The sequence below is a fragment of the Leucopleurus acutus genome (genome assembly GCF_964270905.1).
Source record: "Leucopleurus acutus genome assembly, chromosome: 10".
Classification (NCBI taxonomy): Eukaryota; Metazoa; Chordata; class Mammalia; order Artiodactyla; family Delphinidae; genus Leucopleurus; species Leucopleurus acutus.
In genome coordinates this window covers 63,992,459-64,011,819 of record NC_139153.1, presented here as the reverse complement: position 1 = coordinate 64,011,819, position 19,361 = coordinate 63,992,459, and the positions used below count along the sequence as shown (strand labels likewise).

The following is a 19,361-nucleotide window of genomic DNA, read 5'->3' as shown; positions in this document are numbered from 1 at the left end:
ATATAATCATCTCACATGATTGGCATATTAAATCAAATCAAAAGAAAAATATTAAGAAAGTAGCAATTGGCTGTCAGCTGATCAATTGTAAGTAATCTGTAGCTTTGCTCTGGGTATTGTAAGCTACAGGAAGAAAAAAAAAATCAAGCAACTCTCTTGTGTTTTATTATAATATTGTGGACTAAAATTTCTATTTTCTGTTAATCAATAAAGTATTTTCACTCTTAGGCACTTTCGGCTTCAGGAACTATATCATTTTCTTTCATAGCCATACACTCGGTAGGCTCACAACATTGTTTCTCCTTTATTCTTACAGCTTGAATATCTTTCCTCTAATTATTTCTGGATCACCCTGTCAGCAAGTATTTATCATACCCCGGTACTGCTAGGTAGACCAGGTCCTTATTTTTTTCCTTATAAATAGAAAGACAAGACAAATGTGCCATACATAAAGTAATTTTAGGAGGTGATTTCAGTCAGCATACAGAAGAAGTCTTTATATTTATGTTAGTATGCACCATATATGCACTTCTCTTTTTCAACTATAACAACCTTTTTATTTTTTGTTTTAGATTGCCAGAAAGCTTTCCTGAATTGCAGAATTTGACATGTCTTTCTGTAAATGACATCTCACTGCAGTCTCTGCCTGAAAATATTGGCAAGTAAGTTTTTATGTGAAGTTTGCGTATACAGGGTGAAAGGGCGTTTATATCATCAACTCCACTTCCTTCGCTTTTACAGGTCTTGTTTTTCTACTCAGAAAGCCGTTTAGCCAGTCTTCAATATCTCCCTCAAGAAAGCCTCTGCGTTTTTGCATCCAGTTGCCCCTAAATTTTAATGGTTAAAAAGGATGCTGCTACTTGTTACTAGTGAAAAACCTAATTTGTTTTGAAGTTTTCTCTAAACCGATGGATTCCAGAGTAGTTAATTGAAGCGAAGTAGCATGTGTTATATAGGTGGTTATTAAATACTGTCAGAAACGACTACTCCTAGTAATTTCATTGAAAACATAGGGCATGTGCTCTAAACAGCAGCTCTGACAGCGTTTGTGTGCCGTGGACCTGGGAACAGGGAGTTAGGGTGGTGTGTCTGGAGAGCAGGCATGATATGTGTGTGTGTGGGGAGGGGGGGTGGGCTAGGGAGAGGGGTGGGATGGGACGGGCACGTGTCCACGATGCTGGCTCGGAGGTCAGGGAGGACAGCCATGTCAAGAAATAAAATCCTGTGGAGAAACTGTATGCTGGTGAATCAGTGTTCTTTTGCACCGTTCCCACAGATGAACTGATTGATGGAATTATCGTAGTAGGTCTTCTCGTCTTCTCCATCCCTTCAGGACAGACATTGGCTTAAAGCAGTCTGGTGGCTCATGCTTGACCACTTAAAAGCCCACCGTGGCCAGCTGACACTGGTGGACCGGTGTGTCCTGCCGTCATAAAGGATTTCTCTCGGGCTTACCCGTCCTGCCTAAGTTCTAAGATAAAACAGAAGCTCGCCTTTTGGGGAACTGCAGTGTATCTGGGTCTGTTCTGCAAAGGTTCTCTTGCCAGACGTCTGAAGCCCCCTGTGTCCCCTCCTTGCAGGAAGAGGACGGCTGGCTGCCCTGTTTCCGTCTGCAGGTCTCTGTTCCTCTGAGGTTCACGCTGATGCTTGGACCCTGGGCCAGCACATGTGCTGATTAAGAACTGTGCCCCTTAGCTCTCAGGAAGGGACAGAGACAAGAGGGTCCCTGAGTTCATGGTACCCGTTGTGGAGGAAATTAACAGTGTTTTGCCATGGATTTCATGCACCGCACTCTTGCTGTGTCAAGTTTCATATATTTCTAATTAATATAATAGCCACTGAAATACTGCTGCTGCCCTCCTCCTGCCCCTCGGGGTCTCTGGAATCTAATTCCCTTGAGACCCTCCTCCACTCTCCCCGGCCTCCCACTGGCCTGATGGCTGCCCCTTCCATCCCCTCATTCATGTCTTTTTAAACAGGTTTCATGCTTTGAGAGAAAATATGTTCTTATTAAACCAGAGTTCCCTCTCACTCCCTACTGCATTGTTTTTATGGAAAATGTTACTTAACAATCCTTTCAGGATAATTTACAATAGTCTTTATGCCACTTTTCTGTTAATATCTGTGTTTGTTTTTGTCAACGTTCAGCGTTTCTTGTGTATCTGCTTTTTTGATCAGTAATAAGGGCAGTTTTTTGTTTTGTTTCAAGTTTAGATTTAATCAGCTTGTGTTATTATTACAGCCTCGTATATACCGCTTGTTTCCAAAATAAAATGCCACTTTGAACTTGAACCGTGTGGTGAATAATCACCCAGAAAGTAAGAATATCGGTTAGAGGAGTGAATCAACTGATTTTTATTAGGTCAGCTGGTGAAAATTAATGGGAAACGGGAAGTTTCCTATTCCTGGTTTTGTTACCGTAGCGAGAGACTCCATGGTTTCTTCCTGTTGGACTTAGGGTTTATGTGTCCGTTCTCACTTAGTAGAAAGAAACGGAGAGCAGACTCCTCCCTGGGGAAGACTGGACCCCTCTTGTGCCCTGGACGGTGCTGAAAAGGCACTTGAAACGGCTGAGTTGGTGACTGTCCAGGAGATCTTCTGTTTGCATAAGCATACTGTACTTTAAACAAATCGTTATTTGACACTTACCAACTTTCCTCTTGGGAGGGACTCTTCAGTTTCCCGAAGATTCCCACATGGTTGCTCTGGAGGATTTAACCAAATATTTAGTAACCAGAATACTTCTCAGATACAGTATGGTATCGTAAACAAGGCACAAAGATCGGGTCTTACAAAAAATACGAAAATGACATCGATTGGCCACTTGCATGACGGATACTCACTGTTGTCTCTGTGGATTCTGAAGTGGAGGTTTGGGCATAAATTAACCCTGCCTGTTTGGTCGGATGGGGCAGCTACCTCAGCATTGGCCTTTTGAGCCTCAGTTGACGATGGGATCTCGGCGTCTCCTTTCGGCACCTGGCACAGCACGTGGCCTTAACTGGGAGAACTGTGGGTTTCTCCAGGATCGGGTGGGCGTGTCCCGCCTGGAGGAGAGAGCCCAGCCTTTAGGACAGGCAGCCTTGCAGGGCCTCGGAGCTGAGGGCATCCTGTCCCATCCCGTGTGATTCGCTGACGGCAGTTTGAAGAGCATTCGGGCGTTGATGGCAGAGTTGGAGGTGGAGTCCGGCGCTCCTGGCCCCAGGCCTGCTTTTCCCCCACTCCACCCCCGTCACTGTAGGACAGCCACCTCCCGTGGCCCTGAGGGGCTCAGCGACTTTCTCCTCATTCCCCTAGCGACACCTAACAGTCCATTTTTTAAGTAGTCAGGTCCAAACAACTTGATAAGCATTTTTGTCCTAACAACCTAGCAGCTATTCGAAAAAGTAATAGTATACATTGAAAGACTGAATATTTGTATTTCCTTCTTAAACATCCCCAAATCTGTGCTCTGGGAGGTGGGTTACCCGATGGGCACCTGCCCAGCTTCTCAAAATACCATGGCATTTCCTTTTCCACGTCCTCGGCGTTCGTCACCGCTTTGCAAAGATGCACTGTCCTCGACAGGCGTGCAGAGGTCCCGTGAGTTTGCCTCAGTGCGCAGTAGCTTGCTGCCGACGGAATTGCTGAGTGCACTGTTTGGGTGCTTGGCAGTCTGCAGCATCAGCTGTCGGTGATGAGCAGCAGCCAGCATCACCCAGGTGGTTCATGTCCTACAGGGCGTGGCTACGTGCCAGGTAACCGTCAGTGCAGTTACCTTGATAAAGCAAGTCTCTCAGGTAGTAGAATCTTCATAATACTTGTGGCAAGATGAGAAATGATCAGGAAAATCTTTTGAACCACAGAGAGTTATACGGGCTACTCCGTGCAAAAGCACACATTTTTCTTTCACTAGAATAAAAGTGTCTCAAGTTTGCTGACTCTTTTCTGTGATGGCCCGTGAGCACATTACTTGGTCCTTCAAAGGAAAGGTGATACCTAACAAAGAGCGGGAAACGAACTCACCTTCAATGGGTGTTTTAAAACCCCTTTGTTAAAAATAGAAAAATACACCTTCTGATTAGTCTTTATGAGCAAGTGTTTGATGTTGGGGAAGATGGGAATTTATCAGCTGAATTTCAGCAAAGACCTTTCCATAATCAGAAGAAATTTGAAAAAATTGGTCCTAAGGTGATTTAATAAGTGCAGCTGATGACGCAGTTCTTGGATCAGTGTAACTTTGTGAGGTGTCTTTTTCACCTGTTACAGCCATTAAACAAGTATCAAAACAAATCATTTAGAATCAGTTTTGTCCCCAAATGTAAAACAAAAGATTTACTACATAATACAGTATTTTCAGTCTCATTGCTTTCACTAATGAGAGCCAGAAAGATTTTTGTATCTTTAGTAAAATATTTAAAAATATTTTTTCTTTTGTTTTATCTTCTACTTAAATTTTTTTGGTTTTATATATTTTATAATGTGTACAATGTAATGGCACATAGTGCATCTATATATTTTTTTAAAATAAATAGAAGGATTATGAAGGTTTACTCTTAAACGTGTGGGGACCACCACTCTAGAGCAGACTGTTTGGGAGTCCCTTAAGCCAGAGACCAGTGGTTCTCAAACTCTGCCTTGTTGGGCCCCTAGGTGTTCCCGGGAAGTCTCTGCCGCGAGTTGTGGAGAGTGTGGACCAGTGCCCTGGTTTGTGGTCTCTGCTGGTCCCTGTTTGTACCACCACAGCTCTGCTATTAGCTTTAAAGTTTTTTTTTTTTTTTTTTTTGTATCGGTGTTACATATAATATTTTCATTTAAAAAGTCTGCTGTATATGTGTTTCACTCGAAGTTTGGAGACCCCTGTTTCAGATGCTTGGTGGTGCTTGTTTATTGTAGCAGCATGCATTGGGGAGTTTTCACTGGGTTATAGATCCCGCTGAGCTCTGCTCAAACCAAGCAGAGAGCTTCAAAGCCTTTTATGAAAGTGAACTTCAAAATTCTTTACCTGCCTCCTCTCTTTACAAACTGGCTGAGGTTTTCCCCCACCTAATGGTTGAAATTCTGCCTCTTTCATGAAACCTTCTCCAGTGATTGGAAGAGGTGAAATAGATCCCAGACTCAGATTCCCTGACCGCCCCTCCCCTCCCCCCACATCGCGCACACAATCAGCCCTTGAGTGCTTTGTCTGCGCACAGAAGGCTAGTTCAGTGTTTGATTGTGTGTGTGTGTGTGTGTGTGTGTCTGTTAGCGTGTGCATCCAGGCCACCTTGTCTCCTGTAGCCGTGGGGCTCTGGGTCTGAGACCCTCTTTGTGTCTCTACTGACCCTGCCGTGGCTCTGACACGCTGAACAAGTTCGTGGGACGAGGTGCACAGTGTTACCTCCTGCATGCTGCTGGTTTCCAAGCTGACATCGTAGATGATCCAGTTAGGTTCCAGACGCTTTGTGTTGGGACCTCATTAACCTGTTCCTCCACTGTCACTTTTTGGGCTAAATGCTATATAGTTTCTATAAAAGGTTGACATAAAGAAACAACTATGAAAAGAACCTGCTTCCATTGCCCTGAAATCTTCTACTGAAGAATAATTATTATCCATTAATATTGCTTAATTTCCCCCATATAAGGAGCCACTAGGGAGAGATTTTTAAAATATTTATTTTTTAGAGGGAAAAATGCCTCACCGGGAGAACTGTAAGCGTCTTCCTTTTAATAACAGTTCTGACATTTATCACATTTCCCTTTCTGCTTTTGTTGCCAGAAAGCTCAGAGCTGGTTCCCACGATCAGCGAGAGCAGCTGTGTTAGTTTCCATGGGATGAAAGGACCTGGAGACCTGGGAGCAGAGGTGCTGCGTGGCGTGCACAGTGGGTGGGGGGGAGGCGGGGCAGTGCTCTGATGGGCACACCTGTCCTGTTACAGCACCCTACTCACAGGTTAGCATGAACCATCCCTAGTTTCATTAGCTTTGTCTGTAAAATGGGGGTAAGTAATCTGCCCGTGTGTGTGTGTGTGTGTGTGTGTGTGTGTGTGTGTGTCGCTGGTGGGTGGTAGAGCGGGGGTTTGAACTTGGTTTCTCCCTGGAAAAAGCTGCATTTCCTTTGCTGCAGGTGCCCCACTGAGCACACTAGTTTCCTCCTCCCTTGCCCGGCCCTCATTTTCTCATTCATGAAACTTTTTACATATTTGCACTTTTTAAAGACCTCTTTAAATCCCTCTTAGAAAAAGTTGGGGTAAAGTTAAGTAAAGGACTTTATCATCGAAGGTGACACTTAGCACAGAAGGGCAGCGGTGGAGGAGGAGGGAGACCTTCATAGGACCTTCGAGAGTAGAGTTCCAAGTCCGGGATGGGCTTTAAGAAAACTGTCCGAATAGAACGGATTTTTCAGATAGGCCCTTGAAAACAGTGCCAAGTGACAATGACTTTTTACTATCGCTAAACACACCTGGAAGATTCTACCGGTCAAGCCCGAAAGGATAATTTTGCTTTAAAGAGTTTTCAAACGTTGGTACGAAGTGTGAATGAATTTTTCTCTCAAAAGAGCTTGTTGATAGTGAAAATAGTTTTCTTGAGACCAGTTGTATCAATTTCTACTCAAGTAAATCACAAACTGCATTTTTTTGCTTATCGAAAGTGAGGCAGCCTGCAGACAGACATGATATTGTGTATAGAGAATCCTAAGGAATCCACAGGAAACTATTAGAGCTAATAAATGAATTCAGCAAGGTTATAGGATACAAGATGAATGTACAAAAATCAGTTGTATTTCTATGTAATAGCACTGAACAATCCAGGATGAAATTAAGAAAACAATTCCCCTTATAAAGCACCAAAATGAATAGAATACTTAGGAATAAATTTAACAGAAGAAATGTAAGACATGTGCACTGCAAACTACAAAACATTGTTCAAAGAAGTTAAAAATGACCTAAATAAATGGGAAGACATCCTGTGTTTATGGATTAGAAGACTTAATATTGTTAAGATAACAGTACTCCCCAAATTAATCTACAGATCAACTCAATCCCCATCAAAATCCTAGCTGGCTTTTCTGTAGGAATTGATGAGTTGATCCTAAAATTCATATGGAAGTATGAGAGACTCAGGATAGCCAAAGCAGTCTTAAAGAAGAAGAGCAAAGTTGGAGGAGTCATGCTTCCAGATTTCAAAACTTAACTGCAAAGCTACAGCAATCAAGACTATGTGGTACTGGCATAAGAATAGACATACAGATCAATGGAATAGAATTGGAAATTCAGAAATAAACCCTTGCATTTATGGTTAACCAATTTTGACAAGAGTGCCAAAACAATTCAATGAGGACAAATAGTTTTTTTTGTGTGTGTGTGTGTGGTACGCGGGCCTCTCACTGTTGTGGCCTCACCCGTCGCAGAGCACAGGCTCCGGACGCGCAGGCTCAGCGGCCATGGCTTACGGGCCCAGCCACTCCGCGGCATGTGCGATCTTCCCAGGCCGGGGCACGAACCCGTGTCCCCTGCATCGGCAGGTGGACTCTCAACCACTTGCGCCACCAGGGAAGCCTGAGGACAAATAGTCTTTTCAACACATGCTGTTGGGACAACTAAATATCCATCAACATGCAAAAGAATGAAGTCGCACCCCTACCTCACACCACATACAAAAATTAAATAGAGCAGAGACCTAAATGTAAGAGTTAAACCTTTGATAGGAAAACATAGGGGTAAATCTTTGTGACATTGGATTAGTCAGTGGTTTCTTAGATATGACATGAAAAGTCTGAACAACAAAAGAAAACATGGGTAAATTGGATTTCATCAAAATCAAAGGCTTTCTTGCATCAAAGGATACTATCAACAAAGTGAAAAGACAACTTACAAGTGGGAGAAAATATTTGCAAATCATATATCTAGAATACATAAAGAAATCTTACCACTCAACACTAAAAAGACAAATAACCCAATTAAAAAGAGGCAAAGAATTTGAATAATTTGTCCAAAGAAGATATACAGATGGCCAATAAGCACATGTAAAGATGATCAACATCATTAGTCATCAGATAGATGCAAATCAAAACCACAATGATACACCACTTCACACCCATTAGATGACTGTCATCAAAAAGATGCATGAATGTTGGTGGAAAAATTGAAACCCTCATACATTATTGGTGGGAATTTAAAATGATGCAGCTTAGGGAATGTAAATTGGTGGAGCCACTATGGAAAACAGTATGGAGGCTCCTTAAAAAACAAAAAAAAGGTTTACTGTATGATCCAGCAGTCCCACTCCTGGGTATGAATCTGGAGAAAACTCTTAATTCGAAAAGATACATGCACCCCAGTGTTCATAGCAGCACTATTTAATACAATAGCCAAGACATGGAAGTAACCTAAATGTCCATTGACAGATAAATGGATAAAGAAGATGGGGTATATATATACAATGGGATATTACTCAGCCGTAAAAAAGAATGAAATAATGCCATTTATAGCAACATGGATGGACCTAGAGATTATCATACTAAGTGAAGTAAGCTAGACAGAGAAAGACAAATATATGATATCACTTATATGTGGAATCTAAAAAATAACACGAATGAACTTATTTAGAAAACAGAAACACTCTTGCAGGCATAGAAAACAAACTTATGGTTACCAAAGGGGAAAGGTGGTGAGGGATAAATTAGGGGATTGGGATTAACAGACACACACTACTATATATAAAATAGATAAACAACAAGGACCTACTGTATAGCCCAGGGAACTATATTCAATATCTTGTAATAACTTATAATAGAAAAGAATCTGAAAAAAGTGTATATATATATATATATATATATATATATATATATATATATAACTGAATCATTTTGCTGTACACCTGAAACTAACACAATATTGTAAATCAACTATACTTCAATAAAAAAGATGCAGCCCCTCATTTGAGGGAGCAGGTCCTTCCTCAAAAAGTTCAACATAGTTACTATATGACCCAGCAGTTCCACTCCTTGTTATGTTTACCCAAGATAATTGAAAACATATGAAACATATGTTTTCATATGGGGAAAACATATGTCCCCAACGCAGGGGACACGGGTTCGAGCCCTGGTCCGGGAACATCCCACATGCCGCAGAGCAACTAAGCCCATGTGCCACAACTACTGAGCCCGTGTGCCACAACTACTGAAACCCGCACGCCTAGAGCCCGTGCTCCACAACAAGAGAAGCTACTGCATTGAGAAGCCCACGCACCGCAACAAAGAGTAGACCCCACTCGACGCAACTAAAGAAAGCCCGAGTGCAGCAACAAAGACCCAGTGCAGCCAAAAATAAATAAATTAGTTTATATTAAAAAAAAGAAAACATATGTCTATAAAAAATGTGTGCATAGATGTTCATAGCAGCATCATTCATAATAGCCAAAAGGCAGAAACAACTCAAATTTTCATCAGTGATGAACTGATAAACAAAATGTTCTTATGTCTATGTAATGGAATATTATTCAGCCATAAAAAGTAGTGAGGGGGCTTCCCTGGTGGTGCAGTGGTTGAGAGTCTGCCTGCCAATGCGGGGAACACGGGTTCATGCCCTGGTCCAGGAAGATCCCACATGCCGCCGAGTGGCTGGGCCCGTGAGCCATGGCCACTGGGCCTGCATGTCCGGAGCCTGTGCTCCGCAGCAGGAGAGGCCACAGCAGTGAGAGGCCCGCATACCGAAAAAAAAAAAAAAAAAAAAGTAGTGAGATACTGACACATGCTACAATGTGGATAAACCTAGAAAACATGTTAAGTAAGGAAGTCAGACAGAAAAGGCCACATGTTGTACGATTCCATTTATATGAAATGTCCAGTATAGGTAAATCCGTAGAGACAAATTAAATTAGTGGTTGCCAGGGGCAGGGGTGGGGTGGGCCAGGGTGAGGGGATCAGGGTGTGGATAAGGAATGGCTTCTGATGGGTCTGAAGTTTCTTTTTGGATGATGGAAATTTTCTGGAATTAGGTAGTGGTGATGTTTGTACAGCCTTATGAATATACTGAAAACCACTGAATAGTACACATTGTAAAGGTGGATATTATAGTATGTGAAATGTATCTCAATGAAAAAAATAAAAAGAATGGACGTTAGGCAAACTTGAGCCTGGTGCTGCCGAGGGATGAGGCTATACCTGGGAAATGGACTGAGGTTTATTCTTACAGGCACTCCTCCCCGAGGTAGGCTTACAGGCAATGTGCTGAAGTCATTTTGTCTCAGTTACTGGCACCTGCTGATCAGCAGGTCTGCACAGCCAGAGCCTCCAAAAGGTCCAGGTGTTGTGGAGGGGTGGGGGCGGGGTAGGGAGGATATAGAAGCCCCATCGGGAACTTGTGGAGGATTTGGAGAATCTGGGGAGGCTCTGCCTCCATCGGGAGCTGCTGTGTCTTGACTTTGTGTATCTGGCTCCATGAGATTCCATATCCTTTGCCATTAAAGAAACCGGTGGCATCAGAAAAAAAAAAAAAAGTTAAGTTAGCCTCAATATGTCTAGACATCTCTACTCTGTTTAATTAAATTTTCTCCTTGAAAAAGAGCATTCTTTAAGAAGAAGAAATATAAGCAATGGACTGGCATGGTGCCCAAAACCCAGTGGTCAGTCACTAAATGGTTATTATCAATAAAGATTTGATTTTCACCATATGCTAATAGAAGTGGAAGAAGCAGATAAGCCCTGGGTTCTCTGGCAGATTGAAGTCAAGTGTGTGGTTGTGATTTTGTGTCTGCTGCCCTTGGGAACGGTGACCTGTTAGTACGTGCTGCCTGAGAGGAATCAATCTTTTTGAAAACTGTTACTGTATTTAATGGTCTTCTTTTTTTTTTTTGAGGCCCAGAAATTTCTGTAAAATATTTGTTCCAAAAACAAAATGAACAATTTTTAGAAAAATTTCTAGAGCAAAGCCACCATAAGGAAGTTTGTAACTAGAGATTTCTTAAATACTAATCTGGTATTAAAAAAGCAGAAACACTATGAATGTGTGTTTCTCCCCCATTCCAGTCAAATGTTATTGCCGTAAATGTTTACAGATTTTATGTTTTAATGGTTTAATACTGTACTGCCATTTGTTTGCTCGGGGCACCTTAATTTATTCTTTACTTTCTTAATGATGTTGGCCACCGAAATGGAAAAAAAATCCAAGTGGTTTAGAAAGGAATTTTTGAAATATAGTGGAGAACAGATGTAAATTTTTTTAAAGTAACCCCTCATCCAGTCCCTGAAATAGAATCCTAAAAATATAGTTGGCCTACATTCTGGCTTACAGAAGAGTATAACTCTTGTGCCTGCTCTCAGGGACCGTGTAGAACATTAAGATCAGTGTTCTGGAAAGAAAGCCTTCTGTGCACACTCTTTCTGCAGGAGCTTGTTAGGTGTTTGTCTTTCTTTTCTTTTTTTAAGCCCCATTTGGTGGTAAAAACGGCGGGAGTGAAGGGAGGATAGAAGATAGTGGTTTCTGTAGGAGGAGGATGAGGTCCTCCTGATGGTATCACATAGAAATATAATTTGCCAGAAAATAAAATTGAAGGGTAAAATATCTGTTACTAGGGGAGTGGTTAAAAAAATTAAGGTCTATATAGAGAGATACTATGCAATTAAAAAAATACTGGGGTGTACAGATAAGAAAGGAGACAAATATCTGCTCTGTATAGGATGCTACCTTTTGTGTGAAAAAAAGGAGATAAGCCTATACATTCATACCTGTTTGTCTCTGCATAAAAGGCAACTCTGGGTGAACACATAAATATCTAACAAAAAGGGTTATTTCTAGTGAGAGGGTCTAGGTGGTAGAAAACCAGATAGATGAAAGACAGAAGTAGGAGGAAACTTATTACTGAATACTTTATTTTACATACATGTAGGTTCATGTATTACCTATTCACAAAGTTGACTTCACAGACTCAAGGGTGAGAGATGGCAGAAGATGGTGATTAAAAACGCAGATTCCCTGGTGAATCTTGGCTCTGCCCCTTCCCAGTTGTGGAAGACCTTGTTCAGGTCCCTTCTCTGTGCCTCCATTTTCTCATCCATAAAAGTTAGTTCCTGGGGGCTTCCCTGGTGGCGCAGTGGTTGAGTGTCTGCCTGCCGATGCAGGGGACACGGGTTCGTGCCCCGGTCCGGGAAGATCCCACATGCCGCGGAGCGGCTGGGCCCGTGAGCCATGGCCGCTGAGCCTGCGCGTTCGGAGCCTGCGCTCCGCAACGGTGAGAGGGCCCGCGCACCGCGGAAAAAAAAAAAAAAAAAAAAAAAAAAAAGTTAGTTCCTGGAAAGCGCTTGCACCAGTGTCTGTTGTATAGTAATCTGCTGATATCATTATTAGAAGTCGGAGGATTAAAGACCAGTCATTCTCAATTTGCATCTCAGTGTCTAATCCTTGGTCACATATGTAAAAATATTAGAAGTACCGGATGCTTTCTTTCATCTCTATAATACCACGTGTTGACTGAAGCAGCTGATAAATGCATGTGGAGTTTCTCTTGGCCTGTGGTTAAGAGCCTGGCCTCTGAAGTAGACAGAATTGCATTCAGGTCCCCCAAATGCATCACTTCTCAGCAGCGTGTCCTTTACTCGGTACTGCTGAAAGATATGCAGAGATGCTGGAGTGGAATTGACCAGGTTGCCTTGATGGGGAAGGCTCCATCCTGAAATCTTTTTTTTCTAACATCTTTATTGGAGTATAATTGCTTTACAATGGTGTGTTACTTTCTGCTATATAAGGAAGTGAATCAGTTATACATATACATATATCCCCATATCTCGTCCCTCTTGCGTCTCCCTCCCTCGCACCCTCCCTATCCCACCCCTCCAGGAGGTCACAAAGCACCGAGCTCATCTCCCTGTGCTATGTGGCTGCTTCCCACTAGCTATCTATTTTACATTTGGTAGTGTATATATGTCCATGCCACTCTCTCACTTTGTCCCCTTCCCCATATACTCAAGTCCATTTTTTAGTAGTTCTGCGTAGTTCTGCGTCTTTATTCCTGTCTTGCCCCTAGGTTCTTCATGACCATTTTTTTTTCTTAGATTCCGTATATATGTGTTAGCATACAGTATTTGTTTTTCTCTTTCTGACTGACTTCACTCTGTATGACAGACTCTAGGTCCATCCACCTCACTACAAATAACTCAATTTCGTTTCCTTTTATGACTGAGTAATATTCCATTGTATATATGTGCCACATCTTCTTTATACATTCATCTGTTGCTGGACACTTAGATTGCTTCCATGTCCCGGCTATTGTAAATAGAGCTGCAATGAACATTGTGGTACATGACTCTTTTTGAATTATGGTTTTCTCAGGGGTATATGCCCAGTAGTGGGATTGCTGGGTTGTATGGTAGTTCTATTTTTAGTTTACTAAGGAACCTCCATACTTTTCTCCATAGTGGCTGTATCAATTTACATTCCCACCAACTGTGCAAGAGGGTTCCCTTTTCTCCACACCCTCTCCAGCATTTATTGTTTGTAGATTTTTTGATGATGGCCATTCTGACTGGTGTGAGATGATATCTCATTGTAGTTTTGATTTGCATTTCTCTAATGATTAATGATGTTGAACATTCTTTCATGTGTCTGTTGGCAATCTCTTCTTTGGAGAAATGTCTATTTAGGTCTTCAGCCCATTTTTTGGATTGGGTTGTTTGTTTTTTTGATATTGAGCTGCTTGTAAATTTTGGAGATTAATCCTTTGTCAGTTGCTTCATTTGCAAATATTTTATCTCATTCTGAGGGTTGTCTTTTCGTCTTGTTTATGGTTTGCTGTGCAAAAGATTTTAAGTTTCATTAGGTCCCACTTGTTTATTTTTGTTTTTATTTCGATTTCTCTAAGAGGTGGGTCAAAAAGGATCTGGCTGGGGCTTCCCTGGTGGCACAGTGGTTGGGAGTCCCCCTGCCAGTGCAGGGGACGCGGGTTTGTGCCCCGGTCCAGGAGGATCCCATGTGCCGTGGAGCAGCTGGGCCCGTGAGCCATGGCCGCTGAGCCTGCGCGTCTGGAGCTGTGCTCCGCAATGGGAGAGGCCACAGCAGTGAGAGGTCCGCGTACTGCAAAAAAAAAAAAAAAAAAGGATCTTGCTGTGATTTATGTCATAGAATGTTCTGCCTATGTTTTCCTCTAAGAGTTTGATAGTGTCTGGCCTTACATTTAGGTCTTTAATCCATTTTGAGTTTATTTTTGTGTATGTTGTTAGGGAGTGTTCTAATTTCATTCTTTTACATGTAGCTGTCCAGTTTTCCCAACACCACTTATTGAAGAGGCTGTCTTTTCTCCATTGTATATTCTTGCCTCCTTTATCAAAGATAAGGTGACCATATGTGCGTGGGTTTATCTCTGGGCTTTCTATCCTGTTCCATTGATCTATATTTCGTTTTCTTTGTGCCAGTACCATACTGTCTTGATTATGGCAGCTTTGTAGTATAGTCTGAAGTCAGGGAGCTTTATTCCTCCAGCTCCGATTTTCCTTCTCCAGATTGCTTTGGCTATTCGGGGTCTTTTGTGTTTCCATACAAATTGTGAGATTTTTTTGTCCTAGTTCTGTGAAAAATGCCAGTGGTAGTTTGATAGGGATTGCATTGAATCTGTAGATTGCTTTGGGTAGTAGAGTCATTTTCACAATGTTGATTCTTTCCATTCAAGAACATGGTATATCTCTCCATCTGTTTGTATCATCTTTAATTTCTTTCATCAGTGTCTTATAATTTTCTGCATACAGGCCTTTTGTCTCCTTAGGTAGGTTTATTCCTAGATATTTTATTCTTTTTGTAGCAGTGGTAAATGGGAGTGTTTTCTTAATTTCACTTTCAGATTTTTCATCATTAATGTATAGGAATGCAAGAGATTTCTGTGCATTAATTTTGTATCCTGCTACTTTACCAAATTCATTGATTAGCTCTAGTAGTTTCCTGGTATCATCTTTAGGATTCTCTATGTACAGTATCATGTCATCTGCAAACAGGGACAGCTTTACTTCTTCTTTTCCGATTTAAATTCCTTTTATTTCTTTTTCTTCTCTGATTGCTGTGGCTGAAACTTCCAGAACTATGTTGAATAATAGTGGTGAAAGTGGGCACCCTTATGTTGTTCCTGATCTTAGTGGAAATGGTTTCAGCTTTTTACCATTGATGATGATGTTGGCTGTGGTTTTGTCATATATGGCCTTTATTATGTTGAGGTAAGTTCCCCCTATGCCTACATTCTGGAGAGTCTTTTTTATCATAAATGGGTGTTGAATTTTGTCGATAGCTTTTTCTGCATCTATTGAGATGATCATATGGTTTTTCTCCTTCAATTTGTTAATATGGTATATCACGTTGATTGATATGCATATATTGAAGAATCCTTGCATTCCTGGGATAAACCCCACTTGATCATTGTGTATGATCCTTTTAATGTGCTGTTGGATTCTGTTTACCAGTATTTTGTTGAGAATTTTTGCATCTATATTCATATATTCATCAGTGATATTGGCCTGTAGTTTTCTTTCTCTGTGACATCTTTGTCTGGTTTTGGTATCAGGGTGATGGTGGCCTCATAGAATGAGTTTGGGAGTGTTCCTCCCTCTGCTATGTTTTGGAAGAGTTTGAGAAGGATGGGTGTTAGCTGTTCTCTAAATGTTTGATAGAATTTGCCTGTGAAGCCATCTGGTCCTGGGCTTTTTGTTTGTTGGAAGATTTTTAATCACAGTTTCAATTTCAGTGCTTGTGATTTGTCTGTTCATATTTTCTGTTTCTTTCTGGTTCAGTCTCGGGAGGTTGTGCATTTCTAAGAATTTTTCCGTTTCTTCCAGGTTGTCCATTTTATTGGCATAGAGTTCCTTGTAGTAATCTCTCATGATCCTTTGTATTTCTGCAGTGTCAGTTGTTACTTCTTCTTTTTCATTTCTAATTCTTTTGACTTGAGTCTTCTCCCTTTTTTTCTTGATGAGTCTGGCTAATGGTTTATCAATTTTGTTTATCTTCTCAAAGAACCAGCTTTTAGTTTATTGATCTTTGCTGTAGTTTCCTTCATTTCTTTTTCATTTATTTCAGATCTGATCTTTATGATTTCTTTCCTTCTGCTGACTTTGGGGTTTTTTGGTTCTACTTTCTGTAATTGCTTTAGGTGTAAGGATAGGTTGTTTATTTGAGATGTTTCTTGTTTCTTAAGGTAGGATTGTATTGCTATAAACTTCCCTCTTAGAACTGCTTTTGCTGCATCCCATAGGTTTTGGGTCGTTGTGTTTTCATTGTCATTTGTTCGTAGGTATTTTTTGATTTCCACTTTGATTTCTTCAGTGATCTCTTGGTTATTAAGTAGTGTATTGTGTAGCCTCCATGTGTTTGTATTTTTTACAGGTTTTTTTCCTGTAATTGATATCTAGTCTCATAGCGTTGTGGTCGGAAAAGATACTGGATACGATTTCAATTTTCTTAAATTTACAAAGGCTTGATGTGTGACCCAAGATATGGTCTATCCTGGAGAATGTTCCATGAGCCCTTGAGAAGAAAGTGTATTCTGTTGTTTTTCAATGGAATGTCCAATAAATATCAATTAAGTCCATCTTGTTTAATGTATCATTTAAAGCTTGTGTTTCCTTATTTATTTTCATTTTGGATGATCTGTCCATTGGTGAAAGTGGGGTGTTAAAGTCCCCTACTATGATTGTGTTACTGTCCATTTCCCCTTTTATGGCTGTTAGTATTTTCCTTATGTATTGAGGTGCTCCTATGTGGGGTGCATAAATATTTATAATTGTTATATCTTCTTCTTGGATTGATCCCTTGATCATTATGTAGTGTCCTTCTTTGTCTCTTGTAATAGTCTTTGTATTAAAGTCTATTTTTTCTGATATGAGAATTGCTACTCCAGCTTTCTTTTGATTTCCATTTGTATGGAATATCTTTTTTTCCATCCCCTCACTTTCAGTCTGTATGTGTCCCTCGGTCTGAAGTGCATCTCTTGTAGACAGCATATATACCGGTCTTTTTTCTTTTTTTTTTGTGATACGCGGGCCTCTCACTGTTGTGGCCTCTCCCGTCGCGGAGCACAGGCTCCGGACGCACAGGCTCAGCGGCCATGGCTCACGGACCCAGCCGCTCTGCGGCATGTGGGATCTTCCTGGACCGGGGCACGAACCTGTGTCCCCTGCATCGTCAGGCGGACTCTCAACCACTGCACCACCAGGGAAGCCCCCAGTCTTTTTTTTGTATCCATTCAGCCTATGTCTTTTGGTTGGAGCATTTAATCCATTTACATTTAAGGTAATTATCGATATGTATGTTCCTATTACCATTTTCTTAATTGTTTTGGATTTGTTATTGTAGGTCTTTTCCTTCCCTTGTGTTTCCTGCCTAGAGAAGTTCCTTTAACATTTGTTGTAAAGCTGGTGTGGTAGTGCTGAATTGTCTTAGCTCTTGCTTGTCTGTAAAGGTTTTAATTTCTCTGTCAAATCTGAATGAGATCCTGCTGGGTAGAGTAATCTTGGTTGTAGGTTTTTCCCCTTCATCACTTTAAATATGTCCTGCCAATCCCATCTGGCTTGGAGAATGTCTGCTGAAAGATCAGCTGTTAACCTTATGGGGATTCCCTTGTATGTTATTTTTTCCCTTGCTGCTTTTAATATTTGGTCTTTGTATTTAATTTTTGATAGTTTGATTAATATGTGTCTTGATGAATATGTGTTTCTCCTTGGATTTATCCTGTATGGGACTCTCTGTGCTTCCTGGAGTTGATTAACTATTTCCTTTCTCGTATTAGGGAAGTTTGCAACTATAATCTATTCAAGTATTTTCTCAGTTCCTTTCTTTTTCTGTTCTTCTTCTGGGACATCTATAGTTCGAATATTGGTGTGTTTAATGTTGTCTCAGAGGTCTCTGAGACTGTCCTCAATTCTTTTCTTTTTTTTTTTCCTTTATTCAGCTCTGCAGTAGTTGTTTCCACTATTTTATCTTCCAGGTCACTTATCTGTTATTCTGCCTCAGTTATTCTGCTATTGATCCCTTCTAGAGATTTTTAAATTTCATTTATTGTGTTGTTCATCACTGTTTGTTTGCTCTTTAGTTCTTCTAGGTCCTTGTTAAAGTTTCTTGTATTTTCTCCATTCTATTTCCAAGATTTTGGATCCTCTCTACTATCTTTATTCTGAATTCTTTTTCAGGTAGACTGCCTATTTCCTCTTCATTTGTTTGGTCTGGTCGGTTTTTACCTTGCTCCTTCATCTGCTGTGTGTTTCTCTGTCTTCTCATTTTGCTTAACCTACTGTTTTTGGGGTCTCCTTTTCGCCGGCTGCTGGTTCGTAGTTCCTGTTGTTTTTGGTGTCTGCCCCCAGTGGCTAAGGTTGGTTCAGTGGGTTGTGTAGGCTTCCTGGTGGAGGGGACTGGTGCCTGTGTTCTGGTGGATGAGGCTGGATCTTGTCTTTCTGGTGGGCAGGTCCATGTCTGGTGGTGTGTTTTGGGGTGTCTGTGGCCTTATTATGATTTTAGGCAGCCTCTCTGCTAATAGATGGGGTTGTGTTCCTGTCTTGCTAGTTGTCTGGCATAGGGTGTCCAGCACTGTACCTTGCTGGTCTTTGATTGGAGCTGGGTCTTGGCGTTGAGATGGAGATCTCTGGGAGATATTTGCTGTTTGATATTACGTGGAGCTGGGAGGTCTCTTGTGGGCCAGTGTCCTGAACTTGGCTCTCCCACTGCAGAGGCTCAGCCCTGACGCCTGGCTGGAGCACCAAGAGCCTGTCTTCCACATGGAAGTTGCAGGTATATTGCCTGTCTCAAAAAATATCTTCTGGAAGAAGATCTTCAGGAGAAAGTCTTCTAGTCATGCACTTAAATCACTTTTTTAAATTCCATAAGACATCTTCTTAGTAGAATAGGCCAGTATCCATTTTTTAAGTGCTACGGATTACAATGGGAGTTCCATCTTTATATTCCATACACTATCGGAGGCCTGAGTAGTGGAAGCTGTGGACCCGTGTTCAGGGCCGGCTGAGGTCTCCAGTCTCAGAAGGGAACCGCTGAAAAGGCACAGATGGCACCTGCCACCTTCAGACCAGTCCCGACTTCAGGTTAGGTAGCGGTAAACTCAGTAGCTGTAGCAGGACCTTCTTGGCAGCAGCCAGCTCTTCCTTCACGACCTCCCCAGCGTCTTCCCATCCTGAAGTCTTGATTGAAGATGCCGTGTTTGGAAAAGCCAGGAGGGGAGATCATTCGTCCATTCATTTTGGTCTTAATGTCTCTGGTCTAAACGTGTGTTCAAGCAGACCATGTTTTATGTCAGTTCTTCCTAGAACGGCCTGGAGAACCACGTTCTGGAGGGGCTGGTAGGATTCTGTGTTTGGTCTGGGACTGTCCAGGGCAAGTTACTGATGAGAACCAAACCCATGGTTTCATTCGAGAATCAGTTAA

At 41.5% G+C, this 19,361-nt stretch overlaps 1 protein-coding gene across 1 annotated transcript in view; it reads left to right on the top strand.

Annotated features, from left to right (window-relative positions):
* Window positions 1–19,361, top strand: part of LRRC1 (leucine rich repeat containing 1) — a gene marked incomplete at its 3' end in the record, with an annotated part of 125,357 nt that overhangs the window by 74,472 nt on the left and 31,524 nt on the right. The window contains exon 4 of the mRNA XM_082848913.1: window positions 573–662. Coding sequence (XP_082705039.1) covers window positions 573–662 — 90 coding nt within the window. The remainder of the gene's footprint in view (window positions 1–572; window positions 663–19,361) is intronic.